This window comes from Struthio camelus, chromosome 12 (assembly GCF_040807025.1).
Source record: "Struthio camelus isolate bStrCam1 chromosome 12, bStrCam1.hap1, whole genome shotgun sequence".
NCBI lineage: Eukaryota > Metazoa > Chordata > Aves > Struthioniformes > Struthionidae > Struthio > Struthio camelus.
This window is the reverse complement of record NC_090953.1, coordinates 8,405,927-8,428,343: the sequence shown is the minus strand read 5'-3', so window position 1 is coordinate 8,428,343 and position 22,417 is coordinate 8,405,927. Positions and strand designations below refer to the sequence as shown.

At 41.1% G+C, this 22,417-nt stretch overlaps 1 protein-coding gene across 10 annotated transcripts in view; it reads right to left on the bottom strand.

Moving 5' to 3' along the window:
• The window catches only part of AKAP13 (A-kinase anchoring protein 13), a 237,025-nt gene that overhangs the window by 141,049 nt on the left and 73,559 nt on the right, over positions 1-22,417 (bottom strand). For all 10 annotated transcript variants that reach the window (XM_068957951.1, XM_068957954.1, XM_068957945.1 and 7 more), the window contains one exon: positions 6,618-6,765. In XM_068957951.1, the coding sequence (XP_068814052.1) occupies positions 6,618-6,765 (148 nt within the window). The remainder of the gene's footprint in view (positions 1-6,617; positions 6,766-22,417) is intronic.

Here is a 22,417-nt window from a genome sequence, read left to right as displayed (position 1 = left end):
AATGGTACCCAGTGTGGTGAGATATCCACTACAGCTGCAGCTCCACCTGCCACACAGATGGGCCTAAAGATGGGGAGTGACGTGTCTGATGAGGCACAATTTGAAACTGTTCTGCCCTACCACTAAGTGCCTCCAGTGTCAAGGAAAATACCTCAAATTATGGAAAATTTAAAGCAGTTCATTTCAAAATTGATGCATCTTAATAATGAAGTAAAGCAATGACAAAATAAATGTTTAGCACCTTCACACTGTGGCAAGCAGAACGCTTAATTGGATTACGCAACTTGACTTGTACTCAGGCTGGCAAAAGAGTTATTGAAATCATATAAAATATCACCGATTGCCTAATTCTTGTGACTCAGTTGCTTCTTTTGACGTTTCAGTTATGACAGAGCGGCTCAAGCAAGAATCTTGTTTTTAAAGTGGAAATTATTCCCCTTAAATTTATAATACAGTCAAGAGTAGGACAGTGCAACTACACCACCCCATCCTTCAGAGTAAGTATAAAGTTCAAAATACAAGTATTTTGTCTCTCGAATGATTTCTGAATCATTCTGAATCTCTGCTTTGGCTGAAAAGATCACTAGATCCGCTGTTATTTCCCTACACCAACAGGAGAGTTCTAACAGCACCCACCTAATCCCCTAGTAAAGGATTAACAACCTCTGCTGGGCTCTTCTCAACCTCTTCTACTAGCAGCTGGTAAATGGCGCTATTACACAAACAAGGCAGCAAACCAGGACACATCCCACATCCCGAGAGTCTCCTGGGTCCCATCCCTGCCTCCCTCTCCCCAGCAGTACACCATACAGTCTTACTGCATCTGTAGTTAGCGGGTTTTCTTCATGTCATTTTTACAATCTTTTCCTGGCCAAAAGACTCTCTTTTGTACATACACACCTGGTTATCAGAATTCAGGATGTTTTCACCTCAAGCTTGATACTACATGCAGCTGTAAATCTGTAAGTAAACTTCAATTAGCGTAAAGGGTTCTTAATGGATACTTTGCTACCCAGGATCCATAACTTGCCTTGGCTGGCTATTGCTTTCTGTTGCTTCGCTCAGCAACAAGAGATACTCTTGGCCTTCATCCTTCCCCCTTTTTAAAAACAGAAAGGGCATCTGGCAGAGTATCTGCCCCCAGGGCTTCCTCCTTTCACTTGAAATCTGCATAGACAAGGCTCAAGGCAGCCTGCATTTGCTGACATCCACTCAGGCTGTAATTCCGCTTCATTTGAGTAGCCACGAGGCACAGGACCGAGACTCCAGAAAGTAAAGTAGTCCAGATGCCCGACAGAAGAGGCAATGTGACTGACAGCCAAAGGCTGCTGGGCACAGCGGGCAAAGTGGCATTGTTACTACACCGGCCATTTTTTTCTTTGATTCCTATTCCCTTGTATTTTTGAACGCATGTCAAAAATACTTATGGCTTCACATCTCCACCCCTAGTAGACAAAAAATTTCAGATCTAAAGTCTTAAGGAAATGAATCATATGAGAGTTCTAATGTGTTTTGCACCATCTTGGAATATAAAAAAGTAGAAGAAGAAAAAAAATCAGATTGTTTACTGCTACAATTCTAGAAGAACAAGTGCAATGGTTACAAGTCTCAGACCAGCAAGCGTACAAAGCACGTGGGAAAACGCACAAGCAGGGAACTGCAGGAAGAACTGCCAGAAGAGACGAAACCCAAATTGGTCAAGAAAAAAATGTCAAATAAAACATAGGATGAATGCACTATGGTGCACGTTATTTTTTCAGTAGTCCTATGGAGGGAAATGTGTATTGCTCTAATGACATATGTTAGAGTTAAGATATTACAAATCCTCAGCCTCCAACATCTTGACCTGTTACAGCAAAATCCAGCAGTGATGATCAGTCTACGTGTCCACAGTAACAAGGTTTCAAAAGGGTGCAGATGAGAAGATATCTCCGGAAGGAACAAGATGATCATCATTAGCAGCTTGATTTTAATACTGTTAAGTAATAATGACAACTGTCTGAGTTGCACTGGTTTGCTCCAAGTCACAATTTAGTGTGGAGCACAAGAAATCATCATATACTGGCTTTAAGAAACAGACATATTCCTAAATTACTGCATCAAATACTAAATGTTCCTCTTAAAAAACTGATTAGCCTTTGCTAGAGTCTGTGTTTTTTAGGATACTAGGACATCCTGTCTCTGCCACTATGGTTTCTAATAAAAGGGTATAATATATCCGAAATGGATATGGAGCCGATTCAAGCTGCAGAAAAAACGGTGAGCTTTCTCAAGCCTCTCAAAACCAGAGCTTGAAGAAATATAAATCTTTATTAATCATCTCAGCAGTAAGCAAAGGAAATAACACTGGACCCAGGGTTAACTTGCCACCCTCACGTGAGGGGCAGGTGCCATTCTGTCAGCTATGAGCACCACTCACACAAACCAACTCCTATCAGTTTCCCCAAGTCTTATGACTTCTCCTTCAGACTGATGTGATCATTTCAAAGTTGCATCTTTCCATTAACTCAACCTTCCATCCCCAATATTAATTATAAACAATGTCAAATCTTGCATTCCCATTGCTAATCAGGTGCATTTGATAGGAACTTAACCCGCAACTAAATTAAAAACCCCTCACCAACCTAGCACCTCGAGTTTATCTCAAGTTTTGCTGTAGAATTCCATGCGTATATTCATATACATACACATATGCATACGTACACAAATATACCTACATACATATATATGAAAACATCTCCAGCTTTTGAAGAACTGCTAGCTCTGCCACACAGCACAGTTACAGACTCGGAGGCTTATTCAGGTCGGAAGGGACCTGAGGAGATCTTTCATCCTGCTCAAAGCAGGGCCAGCTATGAGATCAGACCAGGTTGCTCATGGCTTCATCCAGTAGGGTCTTGAAAACCTCCAAGGATGGAGACTGCACAGCTTCTATGGGTACTTGCTCCGCTGCTTGACTATCCTCCTCACGGACCAGCTTTTCCCGATATCCAGTCTAAATCTCTCTCCTTCCAATTCATGCCCCTTATCCCATGTCCTCCCATCAGGCACCACCATGAAGAGCCTGGTTGTGTCTCCTCCCGGACCTTCCTGGGGCCCGGGGGCTACTGTGGGGTGCCCCGAAGCCATCCCTGCTACAAGCTGCCCAAGCATGGGTCCCTTGGTCTCTTCTCCACAGCAAGTCCTCCAGCCCCGACTGTTATGATGGTCCACCACTGAACTCACTCTGGTTACCAGCATCTCTGCTGCTCTAAGAAAGACGCCCAGAACTGGATGCAATATTCTAGATGTGCTCTAACGTGTGTAGTCTAGAAAGGGGACAGTCGCCCCCCCCTTGATCCCCTGGCTACGCTCCCGCTCATACAGCCCAGAATGCTGCTAGCCTTCTTTGCTGCCAGGACACAGCAGTGGCTCAGGTTCAGCTTGCTTTCTACCAAGCCCCTGGGAGCTTTTTTAGCTATCTCTTTTATAAAATCACGACATAAGCAATGGGAAAATGAAACCCAATTTTTCTTCTTCTTACAAATATGTGTAATCTATTATTAGTACATTAACGGTAAGAGACTTCACAGCATCATTCCACAGGTAGCATTGCCAGGGCAAACCATCAGCCTAGGAGTTACAGTCTGATATAGGATGCAAGCCAATTACAAAACAAAATGCAAAATCTAGTATTCTAATTTAAAATTTTCTCTAAGGAAAAGCTGCTCCCATAAATTTACAATCAAAAGTCCTTTCTTTTCTTTTACTATGTACAGAAATAAAAGTTTCCTTTTGAACAAGAACCTTTCTCCTTTAGAGAAAATCTTTCAGGATATATAGAATTTTCATATATAATGAGAATGTAAGAGGTATCCTGACAGTTTATATTTCCATTTCATTTTCTTTAATTTCTTGCCTACAACCACATTACTTTTATTTTTTAATCATAACAACACAATCTCCTTTGAAAGCTTTGCTAAAACATTCTACTTAATTTTGGTAGTAAATTTGATCAATTCATTTCTCTTTCTGTTTCTTACACCTCCACACATGGCCAGTACGTTTGGATATCTACTGACAAAGTCAAGAAAAAAAAAATCAGTTTCTATTTTTGCACTAGTTTTAACAGAACTAAAGTTCTCCTTTCAGCCCCAGCACCCAAGATGGACTTCGGATGAAGTCTGCTGGGGACCATAGGAAACTTTGAAGACTTGGGTAAAGACGAGAGCCTGTAAGGGAAGTATCTGAGGTTTAAGGCAGGCTGGCTGAGGGTCTCTGGCACGCTCTTTAGTCAACCGGCCGGCCGCTCCTTTATCTACCTGACAGTGGCTGCCCCTGGAGAAGCTGGCGTGCTCCTAGGGATGTGCAACATGTCTTGCTTTGCAGAGTAAAGGAAAGCTGCTCAAAGCTGTAAAGGAAGGACAGGCTTTCAACTAAAAGCTGTTTGCACAGTTTACTTCACTTCTGTAACTACACAGTACTTGCTAATTGCCCAGGCTAGGATGTTTAAACAAGGGCTGGTCTCCCACACACTGTCTCTTGTTCATGGCTAATCCTGCAGTGAGGTCAAATAACACTAGCTGTGAGTCACCACAGCCATTTCCAAGGCAATTGGCTGAATGTACAATGTAAACACATGATTACAGATGCGCTGTAGAGTTCAGGAAGGAGGAGGAGGAGGAAGAGCCGAGTTGAAAGAAGTCATGCTCTTATTAAAATCGGAAGAGTTAGTGCTGAAATAGCACTGGGCAAACACATCTGTCTCATCGAATAGCATGATAAAACAATTGTTTTCTTCCACTTGCTTCATCCCACAGCCCCCTTCACCATCAAATTCTTTTTTTTCCTGACATAGTATCTCCAAAATGAAGTACGAACACAGAAGATGGTGCGACCAAAACGGTTGTTTTAAAACACACATAAAGTAGATGCAACCCCTTCCCTTATATTGCAGCTCTGGACAGTACTAGCTGACTGTCAAGAATGGGACGTTTCCTTGAGGTCCTGTTAAATCTGTCCCTGATATAAGCTGCATTTTGGGACAGGAGCAATCTCTGTGTAGCATCTCACTCGACAAAGTCATGAATCAAAATAAAACACCCATTAAAAACAAAGGAACAACAGAGGGTCATTATCTGCTTTCCCTTTGAATGGGAAGCGGAGTCAGACACCTGATTGCAACCCATATTGGCAAGGAGAGACAGAGGGAGCCCACCCTAGTGACCTAGGTTTGCTTGGGATCAGCAGGACAGATAAAGCCAGGCTCACCCCCCCCACCACAGCGGGTCCAGGCGTCACAGCCCATGTCTCTGCCCGAGGGGCGCCCAGCGCTGCGCAGAGGATGTTAGGCTAAGCGATGGTAGGAAAGCATTACTCTTGCACGGAAATCCCATGAAGTGCGCCAGTTCCTTAACAGGCTGAGAGGGAACACAGAAGCTTTTCAGTTCCTTTCTTGGCAGTTCAGTCATTCAGGTCCCGCAAGGGAGATGAAGTCATCGCAGCCGATGCTGTCAGAGTTGCTGTGTGCCCCGCGCGCATGACACAAAAGCAGGCTAAGAGTTACCAGCTCACCCTGTCTTCTGGGAGAAAAAAAAATCACTACTTTAATTGATTGTGCTGGGTTCCAGTAATCAGGAACTGTGAAAAGACTTCTCTTCCCAAGTAATTTTAACAACCCTAACAGCATAAAAGAGACGGAAGTGAGCAAATAAGATGGCCAACTTTCAGCCACTAATCACTGGGAGGAAGCACCATATTTCATTAGCAAGTTCTTCAGCCCAAATTGTATTTAACACACATCTCTCATAAAACAATAGCTACCAGAAACAGATTAAAAAAAAAAAAAACAAGAAATACACTCAACCACATAAGCTATACTGTATATAGTGAAAGTGTCAGACATTTTTCTCACACTAGTATCAATGTGCTGCATAGCAACAAGTCAGAATGAAAGGTTAATGGTAAGGAACGCAGTCTGGAACATGTTCATTCCCACGGTCCTGAAGTCACCAAAGGAAAATGCTGTGTAGATTTTCTTCCCTTTTGTTTTGCTAACTGCACAAAGCCTTAAAAAGAGTGGTGGGCTTTAACGTGAAAAATCAGCCTGTCTGAACTCTCTTTGCTAGGGGGAAGTCACTAAATAGCACACGTTATTTCTTCTGCAAGAGTTTCAGAAACTCTATTACTTCTCTGAACTGCATGACACGGTTAAGGGGCAAAGAGGCTGTATTTCAACAGTGCTATAATAACGAACTTCTCCTCAAGTTAAAGACATAGAACTTACCAGGCTGGACATCGCTTGAACAGCAGCATCTCTAACCTTGCAAACATGTCTTCTGTTATTTAGCTTGTATTTAGAAGCTTTTTACTGTGTGCAAATATAACTTTTTATTTTCTACCATAGAATTCGATACATACATATTAAATAATTGTTATTTCATAGTCATATAATTCTGGCAAAATCAAGTGAGGGACTTTTAAAAGGCAAAAGCAGTCATCCCAACGGCACGTTCTTTTCTCAGTGGATGTGCAAATGAGAAAAAAAATGACCAAAGCAGCACTACATTTAAGTCTACTTGGATTAACCGTATTTTATACGTTACTACACTGTTTTGCAAAGAAAAGTAAGAGTTTACCAGGAGCAATTGTCTCCAAACTCTCCGGATTAATCTTTCTAGTGCTTGTGCAGTGTTGGACAGTTGAGCCAGTAAACACCAAGTAAAAAACTACATCATCTTCAACTTTATCTTCCTCAGTCAGCTGCACTGTAATAACACAGTCACCCTAGGAAAAAGGACAATAACAAAAGGTTAGCTTACATTTGCAAGAACTGCATTATATAAAACAAAACTTCTCTGCCTCCAAGGTTCCTGCTTCCTATTCATACACTCCTTTCACATGACTTGGGGCGCATTCTCATCTTCAGACATGCAAGTCCTCATCAGCACCCTTCTTAGCCAGATTATATGTGAAGCATTATAGCCAGCGCACCATCTAGGAAGTATGATGAGCACAGCTCTGGGAAGAGATACCTGGAAGTCGCAAGGACAAATTTAAAACAACAACTTAATGTGGTGAAATCATGATAGCGCCTAACATTTCACTGAACACATGAACACGCATCCATACATAATTTTATATACACACACACATATATATACCCCCCACGTATATATAGCTAACACAATAGAGCAGGGATAAGCAACCTAAAATTGTTTCCGTCTTCAGCCATTTGAACAAGCCAACTCCTTATTAACTTCTTGTTTGAACATTCACCTTTTCCTCTGCCAAGCTAACTATTAAGTTCATAGTTTAAGTGCACCTAATTTAATTACTGAACACATCTCTCATCCTCAATCTCCAAACCCACAAAGTCAAGAAAGGTTCATCTCCACTGAGATTTTCTTCAGCTTCCAAGAGAAAAAACGTGGACAACTAGGACATCAGCAGACTGCAACACCAGGCAACAGAGCTATGTGCTATAGGGACTGACAACTCCAAAAATCGCCAAGGGCAACACTACTGTAAATTCATACTGTTTAGACCTGCATATGAGATAAATAGGCTACCTTCTACTAGAATTGAAATTTGACTTCCCTTTCACCTTGAGAGCTATGCACTCACATGCACGTACAGTATTACGCTCAGCATTAGAGTGCAACTATGGTTTCCCAAACCATCACAACGCAAACACGTTCACATCCTCGCTGCACGAGCAGCAGCAGCTCTTCTCACTTAGTGCTCTGGAAGATCATACCTCGATGAAAAGCCTCGTACAGATCAAAACCAGTAGCTTTTAAACACCTGCCTGTGAGAAGAGAAATCTGCCATTTATCTTCTGTTGGCTGAACACTCATACTTAGTTTTAGGAAGCTTTATTACAATATCTTAGGGATTTAGAACAGTGGTGAGCAAGAAGGAGGTGCATAGTAGACACAGGGTTATCACAGGTAACCCAGGACTTCGTACAGTAAACACAGCAGCAATCCATACACCTGCACGTACAGCAGCATCCCCCAACTTAGACCTCTCAGGGGGAAGGCAAGGAAGATGCTTTGCAGGTACAGCTGCACTAAGGGAAGATGTTCATTTGCTCTTGCTACCCATCATTTATCTGCCTGAAGAAGAATTACATAAGCTACAAGACACTGAGAACAACAGACTATGTGAAGTGACCTTCTTCTGCTCCTTTTCTATCAAGATCAAAACCAGTTGGATGTCCCAGTTTTGTACTGCAGCTGCATTCATCAACTCCCTGCCACCACTCCACTGAGCACATGGTTAATGCTAAAAATCTGGAAATCTTTTTTTTTTTTTGGTGGATTATGTAATTCTGATTTGCAAATCCAATAAAATAACCATGTCATTTCATTTAAAACCTGCTCCTTAAGATCGTCCTCAGTTTATTCTCTCACTTTGTCAAATGCAGCTATTGAAGAGAAATCTTAGGACTTCCAAGTCCTCCACACACTAATGCCATGCTAGCATCCTTTCCCACGCTCCATTTCAAGCCTCCCCCTGTTCTCCATAGAATCCTTCATTTCAGCACAGTTCCCATCTTTGAGTTCACGTCTTGTTCTCCCCCTCTTTCACTTGCCCCATCCCCCTGCTTGGAACCTCAGCACGCTCCCAGCAGCCAAGGGATGACCTTCTGCCAGGCCGGAGGCAGCTGGACTTTGGCTGCCCCACATGTCTCCCACCCACCACTTTTGGGGGGACTGAGCTCCCTTCTGGTGCCCTTGGCTTTAAGGAAGTCTTCCAGCACTCCAGGACCCCAGTTCAGCCCATCTGTCTTGCAGACGCCCCTCACACAGAAAACTAATGCTACTTTAACATGTGCAATCCTGTCCAAAAATTCAGAAGGGAACACAGCAGAGAGCATGCCAGCCACGACTAACTTTTACATGAGAAATTTGATCTGGTCTGTCTGGTACCACTTGCCAGGGATAGAGTTGCACGGACTACGGTTTTTGATAGAAATAAGGTTTTTCAGCACAGTACACACCCAGCCTTCAGTCTTTAAAAAAAAAAAAATCAGTCTTATAATACAAAAAAAAAAAGCGCCATCAATTAAAAAGAGAAAAATGAAGCAGAGAGTCTATTTTACATTTCCACAGACTGCACAGATACAAATATAAGTTTAAGAAAGTTGTCACATACTATTAGACCAGACTTCCAGCTGCGGATAAAGGAACTATGTAGCAAAAGTATATATTGTGTACACTCAGTGCTAAAATAAAAACAGGTGCAAAAAAAGAAAAAAAAAAATCAAGCTTTAAATTCAAGTATGACCAGTTCACATGCTGAGCTGAAAACTAAATATTAAATTCCAAGTAAATGGAACCAGTTTTGAGCGGATGTTCAAAAAGCAAAGCTAAGTTTTAACTTACAAACCTTTGTGCTTTGATTCTTTTTTATCTGTTTTTGTTCGAACTATTCCTCCCTTAAGGCATCAACATACAAAATACTTAAACCGATTTAAAATGCAGATGACATTTAAGACTGTGCATCAGCAGAGCTGATTGTTTAAAGTAGTATCAGTTAAAGGAATCCTTTCTTTTTTTTTTTAACTCAGAATTTAAGTACAGGTAGTCCGATTCCTGTGGAAGTAAGTCTGCAGCATACATTTGAGAAGACATCTGTCTGCACACGTGGACTAGTCCCTTGCCAGTATAACGCTTGATTTCATGGAAAAACAACTTAATTTTCAGTACTGTTGCAAAAGTTAATGTATATATGACTCTACTAAACACAAAAAAGCAGAATAAAAACGATAATACAATGTGCTGCCTGTGTAAGCACATGTAAGCACCCTCCACACCAGAGCTTCCACATAACTTGAGATCTTTCTAAACTAGGGCTTAAAAACACAGCTGAACTTCCAATACAGGTAACATGACCATAAGGCTCTGAGCAACCAGTCTAATTTTGAGGATGGGCCTGTTTTGTGGGGTTAGTTAGACCAGATGACGTCTAGCAGTCGCCTACAACCAAAATTATTCTGTTCGTATTTTACAGGTTAGCTCTATTCAGTTTACTACATGTTTAAGTCTCAGGGAAATGCAAATTATCACCAGCCGATACCTATCTCAAAGGCTCTTCAGCTACATCTTCATAGCTCTTAATGGAGAGACAGTTCACCAGCACCCAAAGGAGTGAATCCTTACTATGACAGTTGAGCGTGATTTTTTTTAAGGTAAAATTTGATGCTGTCTTTATACATCATTAGCAAGACAAAGAAGGTACTACTTATTTAATTACTATACGTTTCAGTTTATTTACAGGTATCTCCCGAGCTAGCTCTTGTCTGTACCACGCGTGGTGCAACTCACTGCATGAAGTGATCTGAGATCCCAGAACGAAAGGAACTACAACAAAGCAGTAAATAAGAAGGGTATTGCTCCTTCAGTGCACAGCTTTACTCCCCAGTCATTAACAACTTTGCTGTCCACTGCCAATTTTAATTTAAAAAGTAAAAAAGTTCTGTTGAAACAATGTATCTATTTGAAAAGGAAATAACGTACAGAAGAAACCTCTCTCTCAAATATTTTCGGAGTCTAAGAAAATTAGTTGCAAACGCAGCCAAATTCCTTCAACCCACATAGAAGAGTTTTCAACAGCACTATTGCAACTCAGCCTCCAAAAACGTTTTAATTGAAGTATGTTTACCTTTATTCATTTAATATTATCCAAAATATGTCATCTGTTCAGTATCACTGCCACACAAGGTGGTTATTATAACCCCTCTTTCATCCTGATGGCTAGAAATGGAAGGCTAGTCTGCCAATATCCCCTCGGTGAAAGTACAGATAGATCAAAGCAATTCTCTGGAATGCTCCAACAAATAAGAATAATTTAATTTCAAAACTAGTTTGGATCGACTAATATTTACTTGGCTTAGAGCCCATTGGAAATGAAAACATTCCATTTTTGTCCATTCATGAAAAAGGTCACCTTCATTTTGATCTAAAAAGAAAATCTACGAAAAAGCGTTTCAGATAGCTGTAACATGATGTAAAGAATGTGGATGCTGCTCCTTACTGTAAACACCTTCACCTTCTCCAAGCGGAGGATGAAAACCTAAGATCTGCCTCATGAAGTGATTAATGCATTGGAAAAGGCAGGCCTAGTTGCAGGTTTTGAACTACCACACAACAATTCAGAAAGCAATTTTAGTGTGGCACAACTCTGAACTCTTGGCTTAGTTAAGGCAGCATAAATGCAGTTATTGCTTTAAAAAACAAAAGCAGAGAAAGACAAGCCACCCGCTCTGGCAGCATTCGGACACTGTTCCATTTGAGGTGCTCGCTTTTCAACTGCTACGGTTACAAACTGCATACATAAATTGCATGCAGAAAAAGTACAAGCAACTGTGAGTAATCATTTCTTCTTTCTGAGACTTGGTCCCTGTGTCCATAAAGGTGAAAGGCTTGCCTTCAAAGGATTTTTAGAGGTGACTTTACCGATATTTGCAAACGACAATGATGCTAACAGAATTTTTATACTCAAAAGAATCAAGATCACTTATACTATTTATTAGTTCAAAAACAACATTCATCTTCTAAAATGTAATAATTGTTTTATGCTTGAAAAGACGTCTTTCCTTCTCCCTTCAGCCTCTGGAAATCTGTGTTATGAGAAATCAGTCATGCAGAATCCTGTATAAGGGGATCACCAGGACGGCCCTTGCAAATCCACGCATTCAAGACCCTGGTTGAGAAACGCGAGTTTCGCTGGCAAGGTTAAGTTCTCCCTGGGGAATATCCGTTCTACCAGCTGCAGGTATATTTATCTATGATGGACGAGGAAGGGGAAATACTCTTAGCGTGCTGGCTAATGGATTTTCAAGTTTCTACAAAAAAGGCAAGCTACATTTTTATATGTGAAGCACGTGATTTCTAAAATGGTTTTTCTCATGGTTCCTACTGGGAGTTCTGAAGTATGTTATCTGACCCACTAACCACCCAGTCTGACCTCCCCCCACACGCAAAGGCTAAAAATACTTATGGAAACGAAGCATGTGTTGGAAAGTAATACTGAAGCACTCAAACGCTAGTTCCACATTCTGCTTTTAATATGAAAATACTAATAACTAATTATCCTGCATTTGTTCCACAGACAAAAGCAGAACTGCTGCTGACAACCATCGTCATCTCTGGCTAATTTTTCATCCAAGTAACACCAGCCAGTATGGTCCTACTGAACAGAAAGTCAATGTATTAAATGGTTTAGAAATTCACAGGCAAGTAAAGAAAGCTTCCTTGCAATGTATTTCCTTCGCAAGAGCTATGACAGAAGTCAGCGTTCTGGTCCTTTACTAATGAGGCTGGATTAGGCTGTGGATTAGATGAGCAAGTGTAACCTGCCAGCATAACAAATTTTGTTTTGTTTCCACTATTCATAATATGAATCGGATTCTTGTTGGGTCATTGCTTACCACATTATGCTAGGACATAAAAGAAGTATGCTTTTGAAACGGATTCTTCCCCTCCACGGAAAGCACCAAAATGCTCTTAATAGAGTTACACAAAAATCACAGTTGTGCTTTCTTTTTACTCCTTCAAGAAATTCAGGCTCATTTGTACCTTTAGTTATTTATTTGTAGACGGGAGTTGGACTTGCTGTTACCCCATCTACTGCTAGGCACAGAATCAGGCTGAAGTTATAGCACTAGGCAGGACCTTTCACATTTCGGTGCTTCGAGTTTCCCCATCAGTGATATGGGAAACAATGGTTAGAACTCACCGAGTATTTTCCAGCTTTTAATGGAAAAGACGGCTTTTTAATTATATTACATTTTCTTTGGAAAGTGCTCAGGACCGAGAATAAATAAGCTACACAGAATCAAAGGGACTACTCCAGCTCGACTGAGAATCACAGAATACTCTGAAATCAGGTGGTGGGTCAGGAAACAATGATAAAGCACAGTTTTTGAAAAAGCACCAGAAATCACTCCACAAGAAAAACTGCAAAACATAACTGGTCAGATGCTATACGAGCCATTAATAGCTAACTCTGCCAGTAAACTGGATCAGCAGCAACCTAGACCAACCTGAACTGTGCCACTGTCTCAGCCGAGCCGAGTAGCCTGGACTATGGCTCCCAGCCAGGGCTGGTGCAAAGCACGTGTACAACCCCCCGAGAACCACACCTGGAAAGGACACTCACAGCCCACTTCGTACACGAGCATCACCACACAGCGCACAGAAGCAATGCCAGCCATGCCCACGCATGGCTGGAAAAGGAGATAAGGGTTCAGGATAACTATTTTTAGGGCAAGTATTAGAGCGTTCTGGTTTCCTGGAATAACCCTTCAGACTGAGAAAGGCCTAAGTTTCTCCAGGTCTGACTACGCAGAGATCAAACATGACCACTGCTGTCTCTTTAAATGACAGGAACACCGTTCTTCCAAAGCGAGAAAACACTGATGTTGAACAAGCTGTTCAAGGCGGCTGTTTTCAGGTTAATAGATGCAAACAAGCGCTTAAACCCAGAAAGACAGAATTTCGAGACAGGTCCTACCCTCACAGTTCCCAGCCGAGTCACCTCCCCTGTCTGCCTTAGCATGGATGGCTTTTTGACTCCTAATCCTGAGCGTATCTTCCCCTCTTAGGGACTTTACTAGGACCTGTACATTGCTTGCTAGTACTCCACTCGCAGATGCCGCAACACTGCATTTTGAAACATCCCAATCCTTTTGCAGATATGACAGTTTACCCTGCAATCTCTTAGCACATGTATATGACAGGAAAGGAGCAGGGGAACAGGTCAGAAGTACATGTTACAGTGAGACAAAAGCAGTCCTTAGAGATAGCCTGAATTCAGCCAATACATATCAGCTCAGAAGAGCGCTCGGGAGAACCATGTCAAATCCCGTTCACTCTGCAGAGCTCCGAGCCCCAGAAACAAAGGTAGCGCTGTGAAATATGCCCAAACATGAGCAGCTCTAGAAATCCCTACCAATGTGGAGATATCCCCCTTGATAAAGGCAACGACCTGGGTCAGGAGCGTAAGGAAAGATGGATGTCATTCTGCCACAGTGTTGCAATCTCCTGCAGATAAGACCTCCAGGGAGAGACTCCAGAAATAAACAGAAGGGCAAACTGCCAAGTTTGGGGTAGGGTTGGGTCCTTTTTCATTGCAAATGACTTCAAACTCCTTGATCTTAAGGGAGCGTGAAGCAGAGATGTCTTATTTATTTATTTATTTTTAAGAAAACAAATCACACAGGAGGACAACTAGAATGACATCGGAGTTGTTTTGTTTTGTTTTGTTTTTAAATCACAAACTCCAACTCTACCTTTATTTTCCTTTTAAACTAATACCAGTGCTAGTTCTTCCACCAGTGAAAGGCTTCAGGTTAGTGGCATGGAGACTAAGCCCCTCTTGGATGAGAAAGGCAGGTTTTCAACACTCTTATCTTTAGGAAAATAGAAACAAGGACCATAACTTCTTGCCCTTAGGCCGCCAAAAAAGCAGAAGGATGGCACATGTTCTACTGCCAGCTCACAGGTGATATATCAGAGGTGATATATTCCATATTTCATTAGAACTGCATTGAGCCAGCTAAGCTCCTATTTCAGTGTTAACTACACAGCCATGACCAAAGCACAGATTGATATATGCAAAATAACTCCTCCTTCCTTCTCCCCATCACTTTCTCTCCCCAAAAGTGAAAAAGAATTTGGTCCAAAAATAAATTTAGCTTAGCATTCTGAGGGATAAATGGCTGACACGAGGGCAAAACACGGATACAAAGTCAAAAGACCACATAGTTAAGACCTTTTGGGTAAAAGGACTATGTGGGAAACCATGCAAACCTATGACAAATATAGCACTGATAAACAGTAAGCTCTCCATTATCCATTGCCGAGGGCATAGAGGCAGCTAGATAGCCAGATAGAGGAAGTATAAATATTACGGGCATTGTTGCTTGTACCCAAGCTGGCTCCCACAGATCCATCCTGACTGCCTCCCCTGCTAAAAATACAGTGCGGACACGCTCGATTCAGCTGTCTGTAGAGCCAGCTTGGTTACATCCCATTAATTAGGGGTAATCTCACTGCTATACTACATCCCAAGCCAGTTCAGGTGTCTAATCCTGCAGCAGGGCTTATTTGCAAAGAGAGAAATGGTTTAAGGAGAGCAAGGGGTGGATTGCACCTTCCCAACCAGTGTGAGCAAGATGAACTCCAACAGAAATTGATACACTTAAGATAAGCCTTTATTAGTAGTCCACATCCTTTGATAGAGCACATCTCAGGCTCCGAATCAATCAGCCCAGAGATGAGTCCTTATTGCATATCAAGAGACTGTTATATGTATTACATACATATTAATACAGGCAGTGTGAAGGAGATCTCTATAGACTGCTAATAGAAAATCCATCAAAGTAACAGGGTCGCGTTAGCGCTGGAAAAAAAACACAATTTATCTTTATGGGTACATCTACATGGCACGTTGTTGTGGTGCAGAGACAGGTAAGCGACTAGAATGGGCTGTTAATTGCCAATCTAGCTGCATTAAACAGCCAAGGTCATTTCTAACGATTTTTTAACATGCAGGAAGACATGATAGAATTAACAATAAAATGACAAAAACTAAAATTAAGTAGAAAAATGGAAAAGATGGGAGAAAGTAAGCATCTTTCAAACATATTTGTGCTATATACAAACATGTAGGGAAGAACTACTAGGATAAGAAAAATAACTGGGAACATGATTTTTTGTGTGTGTGTGTGTGTGTGTGTGTGTGTGTGTGTGTGTGTGTGTGTGTGTGTGTGTGTGTGTGTAATTGGCAGTATAGTGAAGAAAACACTGATTTACTTTTTTCTTTGTTTGAGCAGTTTATTATCAGCTAGGCCATTCACTTAAAGCATTGCATGCTTGCTATTCTCAGTCACCACGTCTTGTACTGCCTGAATTAGCAACTACCTACAGTAACACCAAATCCCACAGCAGGCGCCGTACAGCTCTGGCAGAGAAAAGAAGAGGAAGGCATGGAGGAAAGCAAGAGCTGTGCAAGTCTTCATGTAATGCCCTCACATGAACATGATGAGGAAAGAGAATTTTTCTATAGCAGAATATCCCCTCAGCATCTTCCAACAGTTTCCAGAGTAAGTACTGATGTCACTATTATAGTTTTCTCAGAAATTAGCAGAAACTGCTACAATCATATCTTATAAAATACACCCAAAATGATAGGGATGCCTTGTTCTGGCCCCTTTCCAAAAGCTCTTCTGTTCTTTACTACATTTCTGAAGAGCTGAACCGTACAATTTTCTTACTAGCTGCTTGACGGCACTTTCTGCTAATTACTCATGTAGCAACAACAACAAAAATCTTAATGTTTAGGAGAAATAGCAGGCAGCCTTAATGGGCTCAGTGACTAAGCAACAGAAATCCACCTATTCTCTTGGCATTAGAGAGTTTGAGAGAGTCACAGTTCCTGGAAGATAAAAGCACATGTCATGACACATTACTTGACACAAACTCCTACCACGGGTATATTTTCTAAAGCAGTCCTGATGTGTCTTAAAGAAAAAAAAAAATCTGATTTGAACACTAACTTTGGAAGGTATAAGGCAGCAGAAGAATCACATTTTCCTTATGCTTCAGCCTTGTCTATGGTACAGCAAAACCCTAGAAGAGAGACATCTCCAACAGTTGTGCGTTTCAGAGTGCTGATCTCCCTGCCAGCTGCAAAATTTCCTCCCTTACTCTTTAAATATTTCACAGCTACGGTACTCAGGGCTACTGTAATAATTGAGGTAATTTTTAAAGTGATATTCTTTTTTTGTCATTAGAGAATGCAAACTATTATAACTATATCTTACTGGAAGGAAGTACTCCTCCTCCTCAACCACAACTACTCTATAGATAAAACTTGTGCAAGACTTAGAAGAAACACTCTGAAATAAAAATACAAACGCATGCAAGCGGCATGGAAAATCTGTTCTGTAACAAAACTGCCACTTGATGGCAGTACATCGCATTGATCTGAGCGCAGAATAATAAATAACACTATTTTATTTTCCACTTGCACACAACATGGAATTGCTGTAACGAGCTAGGCATTGGAAGAGCTTTTTCAAATAAATTGCTTGCAGGGTAATCTTCAGAAGTAAACACGAAGCACTACAGGTAGACTGCAGGAGACAAAGAAGAGCAGATCTACTTTTCAGAGGAGATTTGAGAGTGTATTTGAAAACATCATGCCATCATTAAATCAACCTCTTCAATAACACTAATCTCCCATTAGCTTTGCTGTCAAAACAAGCTTTAGTCTAACACTTCCCAAAGTGAGCATCAGCATTTTGGAAAGACGGGAAATTTATTTACTCATTTGGAAGACAACATGAAGAATCTGAAAATTAAAAAAAAAAAAATCTACCTAAATATATTCCACAAAAGAAAAGTAGCTGAAGAACATTTTCATCCTCTTATACTCCAAGTCTTGATTTCTGCTGATCATTCCTGCTGTGTGAAGGGGCAGCAGCTCTATCAGCCAACACAGGGGGTGAAACGCAATCTCTTGTTGCCTTTACAGATGCTAATCAGCTCATTAGCTATTGCAAGAAATAGAAAGAACCCTAAATTCATGGCCTAAGAGGTATGTATCATTTCACTGAATTTTAATAAAGTAATTACTGTGACAATCTAAGGATTTTTTCTTTGCATGTTTGCAGTGAGGTGAAGTTTCAGAAAAGAGAATGAACTAATCTAATGGCTTGGTCAAAAGGGAGGATCAGTCTATCCTCTGCTTCCCTGACCCATCCCCTCTACCAGCTTTGACATCTTTCTTCAGGGAGGCATATTATTTAAAGATCACACGCAATGCTGCAAAGTAATGGCGACTGAAGGGCAGAATTTCAAACAGTAAGCGCTCCAGAATTTTTTTAAACTAGTCTATTTACTGTCCACCATTCCATTCATAGATGCAAAATGAGCTCAATTTATATACAGAAGAAAAGAACAAACAGAAAATTATGGGAGGGCTTGGGATCCAAATCACCCAGCATTTTCACTTTGAGATAATAGGGAGGAAGAGTTTCAAAAGGGCCTTCTTGGCTGCAATCTAATCAACGGCTGATCTTGAAGGAATGCGATGCCGATGGTCAGGCAGCCTCCTCCAGCTTCTCCAGCCAAAGCTGCCTGTGGTAACTGAAATAATGCCACGCTATAGAAGCGACCATTCTACAAAAAGTTCTGTACTAACATTGAATGGGTCTCATGAGCTAGGGAATGCCCAGTTTAAGCACAGTGAGCCAGCTGAATAGCCTCATGGTAACCAAACAGTACAACATGAAGCCTTCGTTGAGGAAGGGAACTGAGAAGCGAACTCGCACAGAGCCCAGCAGCAGCTGCCGGACACCCATGGCAGCAGAAGGGGCAACTTTTCACATGACGTAGACTAGAACTTGGGAAGAGGAGAATGAAAAGAATCTGGACCAGAATAAGTCACAAGCACTCAAAAGATGAAACTGAGCACAGTTTAGTGAGGATGCTTTTTTGCCTGTGGAACAGATATGAAATCAGAAAGGTTGCAATGCATTTCTCTCAAAAGTCAAGGTCTACCCAAGCACTCCAACTGACTTTCTTACAACCAAACGAGAATCAGGTTCTTCCACTAGTAACACAAACAAATATTTTATTTGTAAAAGGTGCTTAGAGGCCTTCTACTCGTTTAGAATTCTAAGATTTTGAAGGTGGGGCAGAAAACTACTTTGTCATTAAGCAGAAATCAAGGACTCAACAAATAAAAGACAAGAGACATCAGATCATCTTACCACAGAACTAAACCTATTTTCCTCTTGCCTAAGGATCTCAAAAGAAAGAAAGATAGGACTACTGTAGAGTGAGTGTTTTTCCCTGAGAAAGTCCCACATCAAAAGAGTGCTAGGTATATTCTACTTTTTCTGCTGGATGGAGTTCAGATATTCAGAAATCCCAGTGGCTTTTGTCACCATGGAAACCACTAAGAAAACAAATTCAGTGTTAGTAGAAAAGTAACTAAATCATAGCTGCCAATCTTATGAGAACATTTACTGTCACGTATTAGGATTTTAAAGGTATTTCATTTTGTCCTCTTGTCCCTTCAGTAGAGATTTCTGAAGACTGTTGATTATGTAGCCCATAACACTGCACAAGTCACACCTGAGACTTTGTTCAAACGTCGTAACAACCCAACCATCAGACAGACGTGCCTACATGACACATCGCAGGTCTCGTTTGCTATATCCCACGCCCATGCTTTTACAAGAACGGGGAGAACCACAGCACTTGAGACAGACACCACTGCCACAAGCTTCATGTTCTCCGTATTGTGGTTTTTTTTTTTTAATTCTTTAATATTTATACAAAAGACTTGTTTTATTTTTTTTTAAAAACACATGCATGTTCATACATGGTGCACTTGAGCAGTATGTCGTTCTGTAGGAAAATAGGAGTGGAAGAAAAATATTCCTATCATGAGCATTTTCCTTCCAGGCATTTCTTTCCGTTTTTGATTAAAGCAGGGCACACAGGGAAATCTAGAGTAGTTTATTAACAGAAGAGAAGACCTATTGTACCCAAAACTCAGTTTATACTAAGAGAGGGTCAATGCATTCTTTCTGAAGCTTTTGAAGTTCATACTTCATTAAGTTGCACGGCATTTTGGCATGGAAATAGGAGCCCTCATCTCTATCAAAACTCTCCCCAAGCAACTCTGCAGCTCACACAGCCCTTAAGTGGCAACTTATACAGGAGACTCAGTCCACAGACCTGACTAAAGATCAAAGTCAATGGGAGCATTTCTATCAATTAAGTGTTCACCCCGTCATGCAATCACTAGTTATGACACATTTGGTTTTATCACTCCAAATAACACAGGCACACCTTAGACAAACCAGAGGAGTGCTGTGACTTGGAACGAGTTTGTTCCTTTCAATCAAAAAGGCAAAAGACAAAATTTGCAGTGATGCATCATCCTTCTCCAGCTGCTAATGTTTTCCATTTCACACCCACTGATCATTATCCCACTGAAAAAATACTGCCATCTAACAGCCAGATGATCTTCAGTTTTTCTATTGTAGTCTTAGTGGTAATCAGGAAAAGTTGACACTTCATTCGTCACAACTCATCCACTGAGCTTCACCTCAGTACTGTTCCAACACATTTACATCCACTGCTGCTCTCAGGTTATTCTTTTAAAAACCAGCGTTGATTTCAGACTGGCAGAAGATGAGAGTAGGTTAGAAGCGTGATCAATAATGTCACAAAAATCCTATAGATAGCACCCAGCAAGGCTGAAATCAGAAGCCACACAGATTACTTTTGAAGTAAGATTATCAGGACGTTCTATGTAACTGAAGACTTGACCTTGATCATTTACTCATGTACACTTTATGTTTATTAAAGTTTGGTTAGAAATAAAGACACAGCTTGTGATTCTTGATCCCTTTGTAATTAAATCTCCTGCTGGATACCCTGCTGGACTCTCAATTAATGGTAACATAAAAAGATCAAAACTTTACCTTTACCTTTCCTACTTTCTTCCTCTTGCCTGGATACTAGCAACAGTTGTGCTTAAGCTAAATGATTGATTTATACGATTTCATTTATATAGAGAGAACTTCATTAATGTATCACAACAATAAAAAAAAAATCACTTAAAAATAAACCTCAGTATTTAGAGCAATGCTAATCCCTTTGTTTTCTATCAGCATGCCCGCTGACAACCTCAATACTTCAATATACATGGGCAACAGCTAGAAAGTACCTCTCGATACTCCAGTTGAAATGTTGGCTTCTGTTGCTAGAGATGTACAGCCTTTAAAAAAGGGTGAAGATCAAAGAGGTCATTGCAAGTATTTAACAAAAACAAACAGAATTTAAGCTCCTTAATTCCTGCTTCCCATTAACAAAATACTTCTGCAACTTTCCAGTTCCATCTCGAACCCCGCCAGCAAACTGAACGATTTAGTTAGTCCCTTAAGTTTTGACTCTCTGGGATTCCTGAATGCACAAAATCCCAGACAGATCAGGAATAAGATCTGAAACACTGGCCTTAAACCACTACACTGTGCCTGCTGGAGTTGTCAAATGAACAGGACAGCACTGAAATACAAGAAAGAGATGTAGGAAAAGCCAGTTTCAGATTTAATCCAGTATCTATGCACCAATACAGATGTTTTTGACTGTGGTCTGTGGTAGGCAACTGAAGGACTGTCCAGCCACACAGACTTCCTTTTCACACATCCTGCAGAAAAATGCACCTGGAGAAATTAATGCATGCTAAAGACTTTTACAGAGCCCCTTCTCCACAGAAGCAACATCCATAGCTGTGCCAGAGACACTATGTAAAATATAATCCATATAATTATGTGCCGGAAAGAAAACAATCCATGAGAGCAATAGCAACAAAAAAATCAGAGATACTGATGCCAGTCAAGCGATTCAGGTACTTTTCGTAACCTTGACCCATGCTAGTGAACAAGCCAGAAGATACAGTTTGTTTTCTGTTAAAACTCTTCCCACGCCATGATGATTACGGCTCTCAGGACCACTCCTGCATTAGAATCAAGTTTGTTGAGGGCCTCTGCTTTATAGGGAGAAACTGAACCTTCATCCCAGTTATGTGACCAACAGCAGCGACTTCCCTCTTCCACCACCCTGCTTCTTACAATCTCTGCTGGCAGCAAGAGAGCAGCTAATATTAATACCTCACCAAGATATTTTAGGAATGAGGAAGTGGGTTTGAATACCTTTACTTCAAATCCACATGACGATATTAGGCCACCGACACTACAAGGTAACGCTGTCTTTTATAATAGCAATTAAGTGCCAACAGTCATACAAACCTGATAGTCGTTTGACCTGCCGCCTGTTTAAATACTGGCATTAATTGTATCGTGCTATGGTGAACTTCCACTGAGCTATATTGAGGACCACTTCACTGCCCTATCTCTGCTGGCCTTAGCTGCGAGGCCTCATGACCGCCCTGTGGCGCGCGCCAGGAGCAGGGCCAAGTTTGAGGGCCAAGAGAGGCCATTTAGCCACATTAAACACAAGTAACACGAAGATCTGGGTGAGAGATACAATTCTCAAGGGGGGGAACCCACCAAACAAGACAGGAGCTGGCTGCATCCAGAGGAAAGGCTGAGCTCGTGTCCTGGCCCAAACCTGCAGCTTATGATGCTTAGCTCTAGTCCTGGAAACTTCATTGAACAAAAAATAATCAGAGACCACTTAAATAGGATACGCTAATTACAAAAACACAGCAGTTATTACTGCAAGAAGTGTTTTCCAGTTTATCTCTTTTGATCTTTACATTGACTCTTTTAAAAGGCTTGCAGCCTCATCATTATAAGCTGTGACCTCCTACTGACCACAAGCTTAGCAGAGGCAGAACAGCCAATTTTTACAGAAGGGGTAAATAAAAGCACAAACAATTT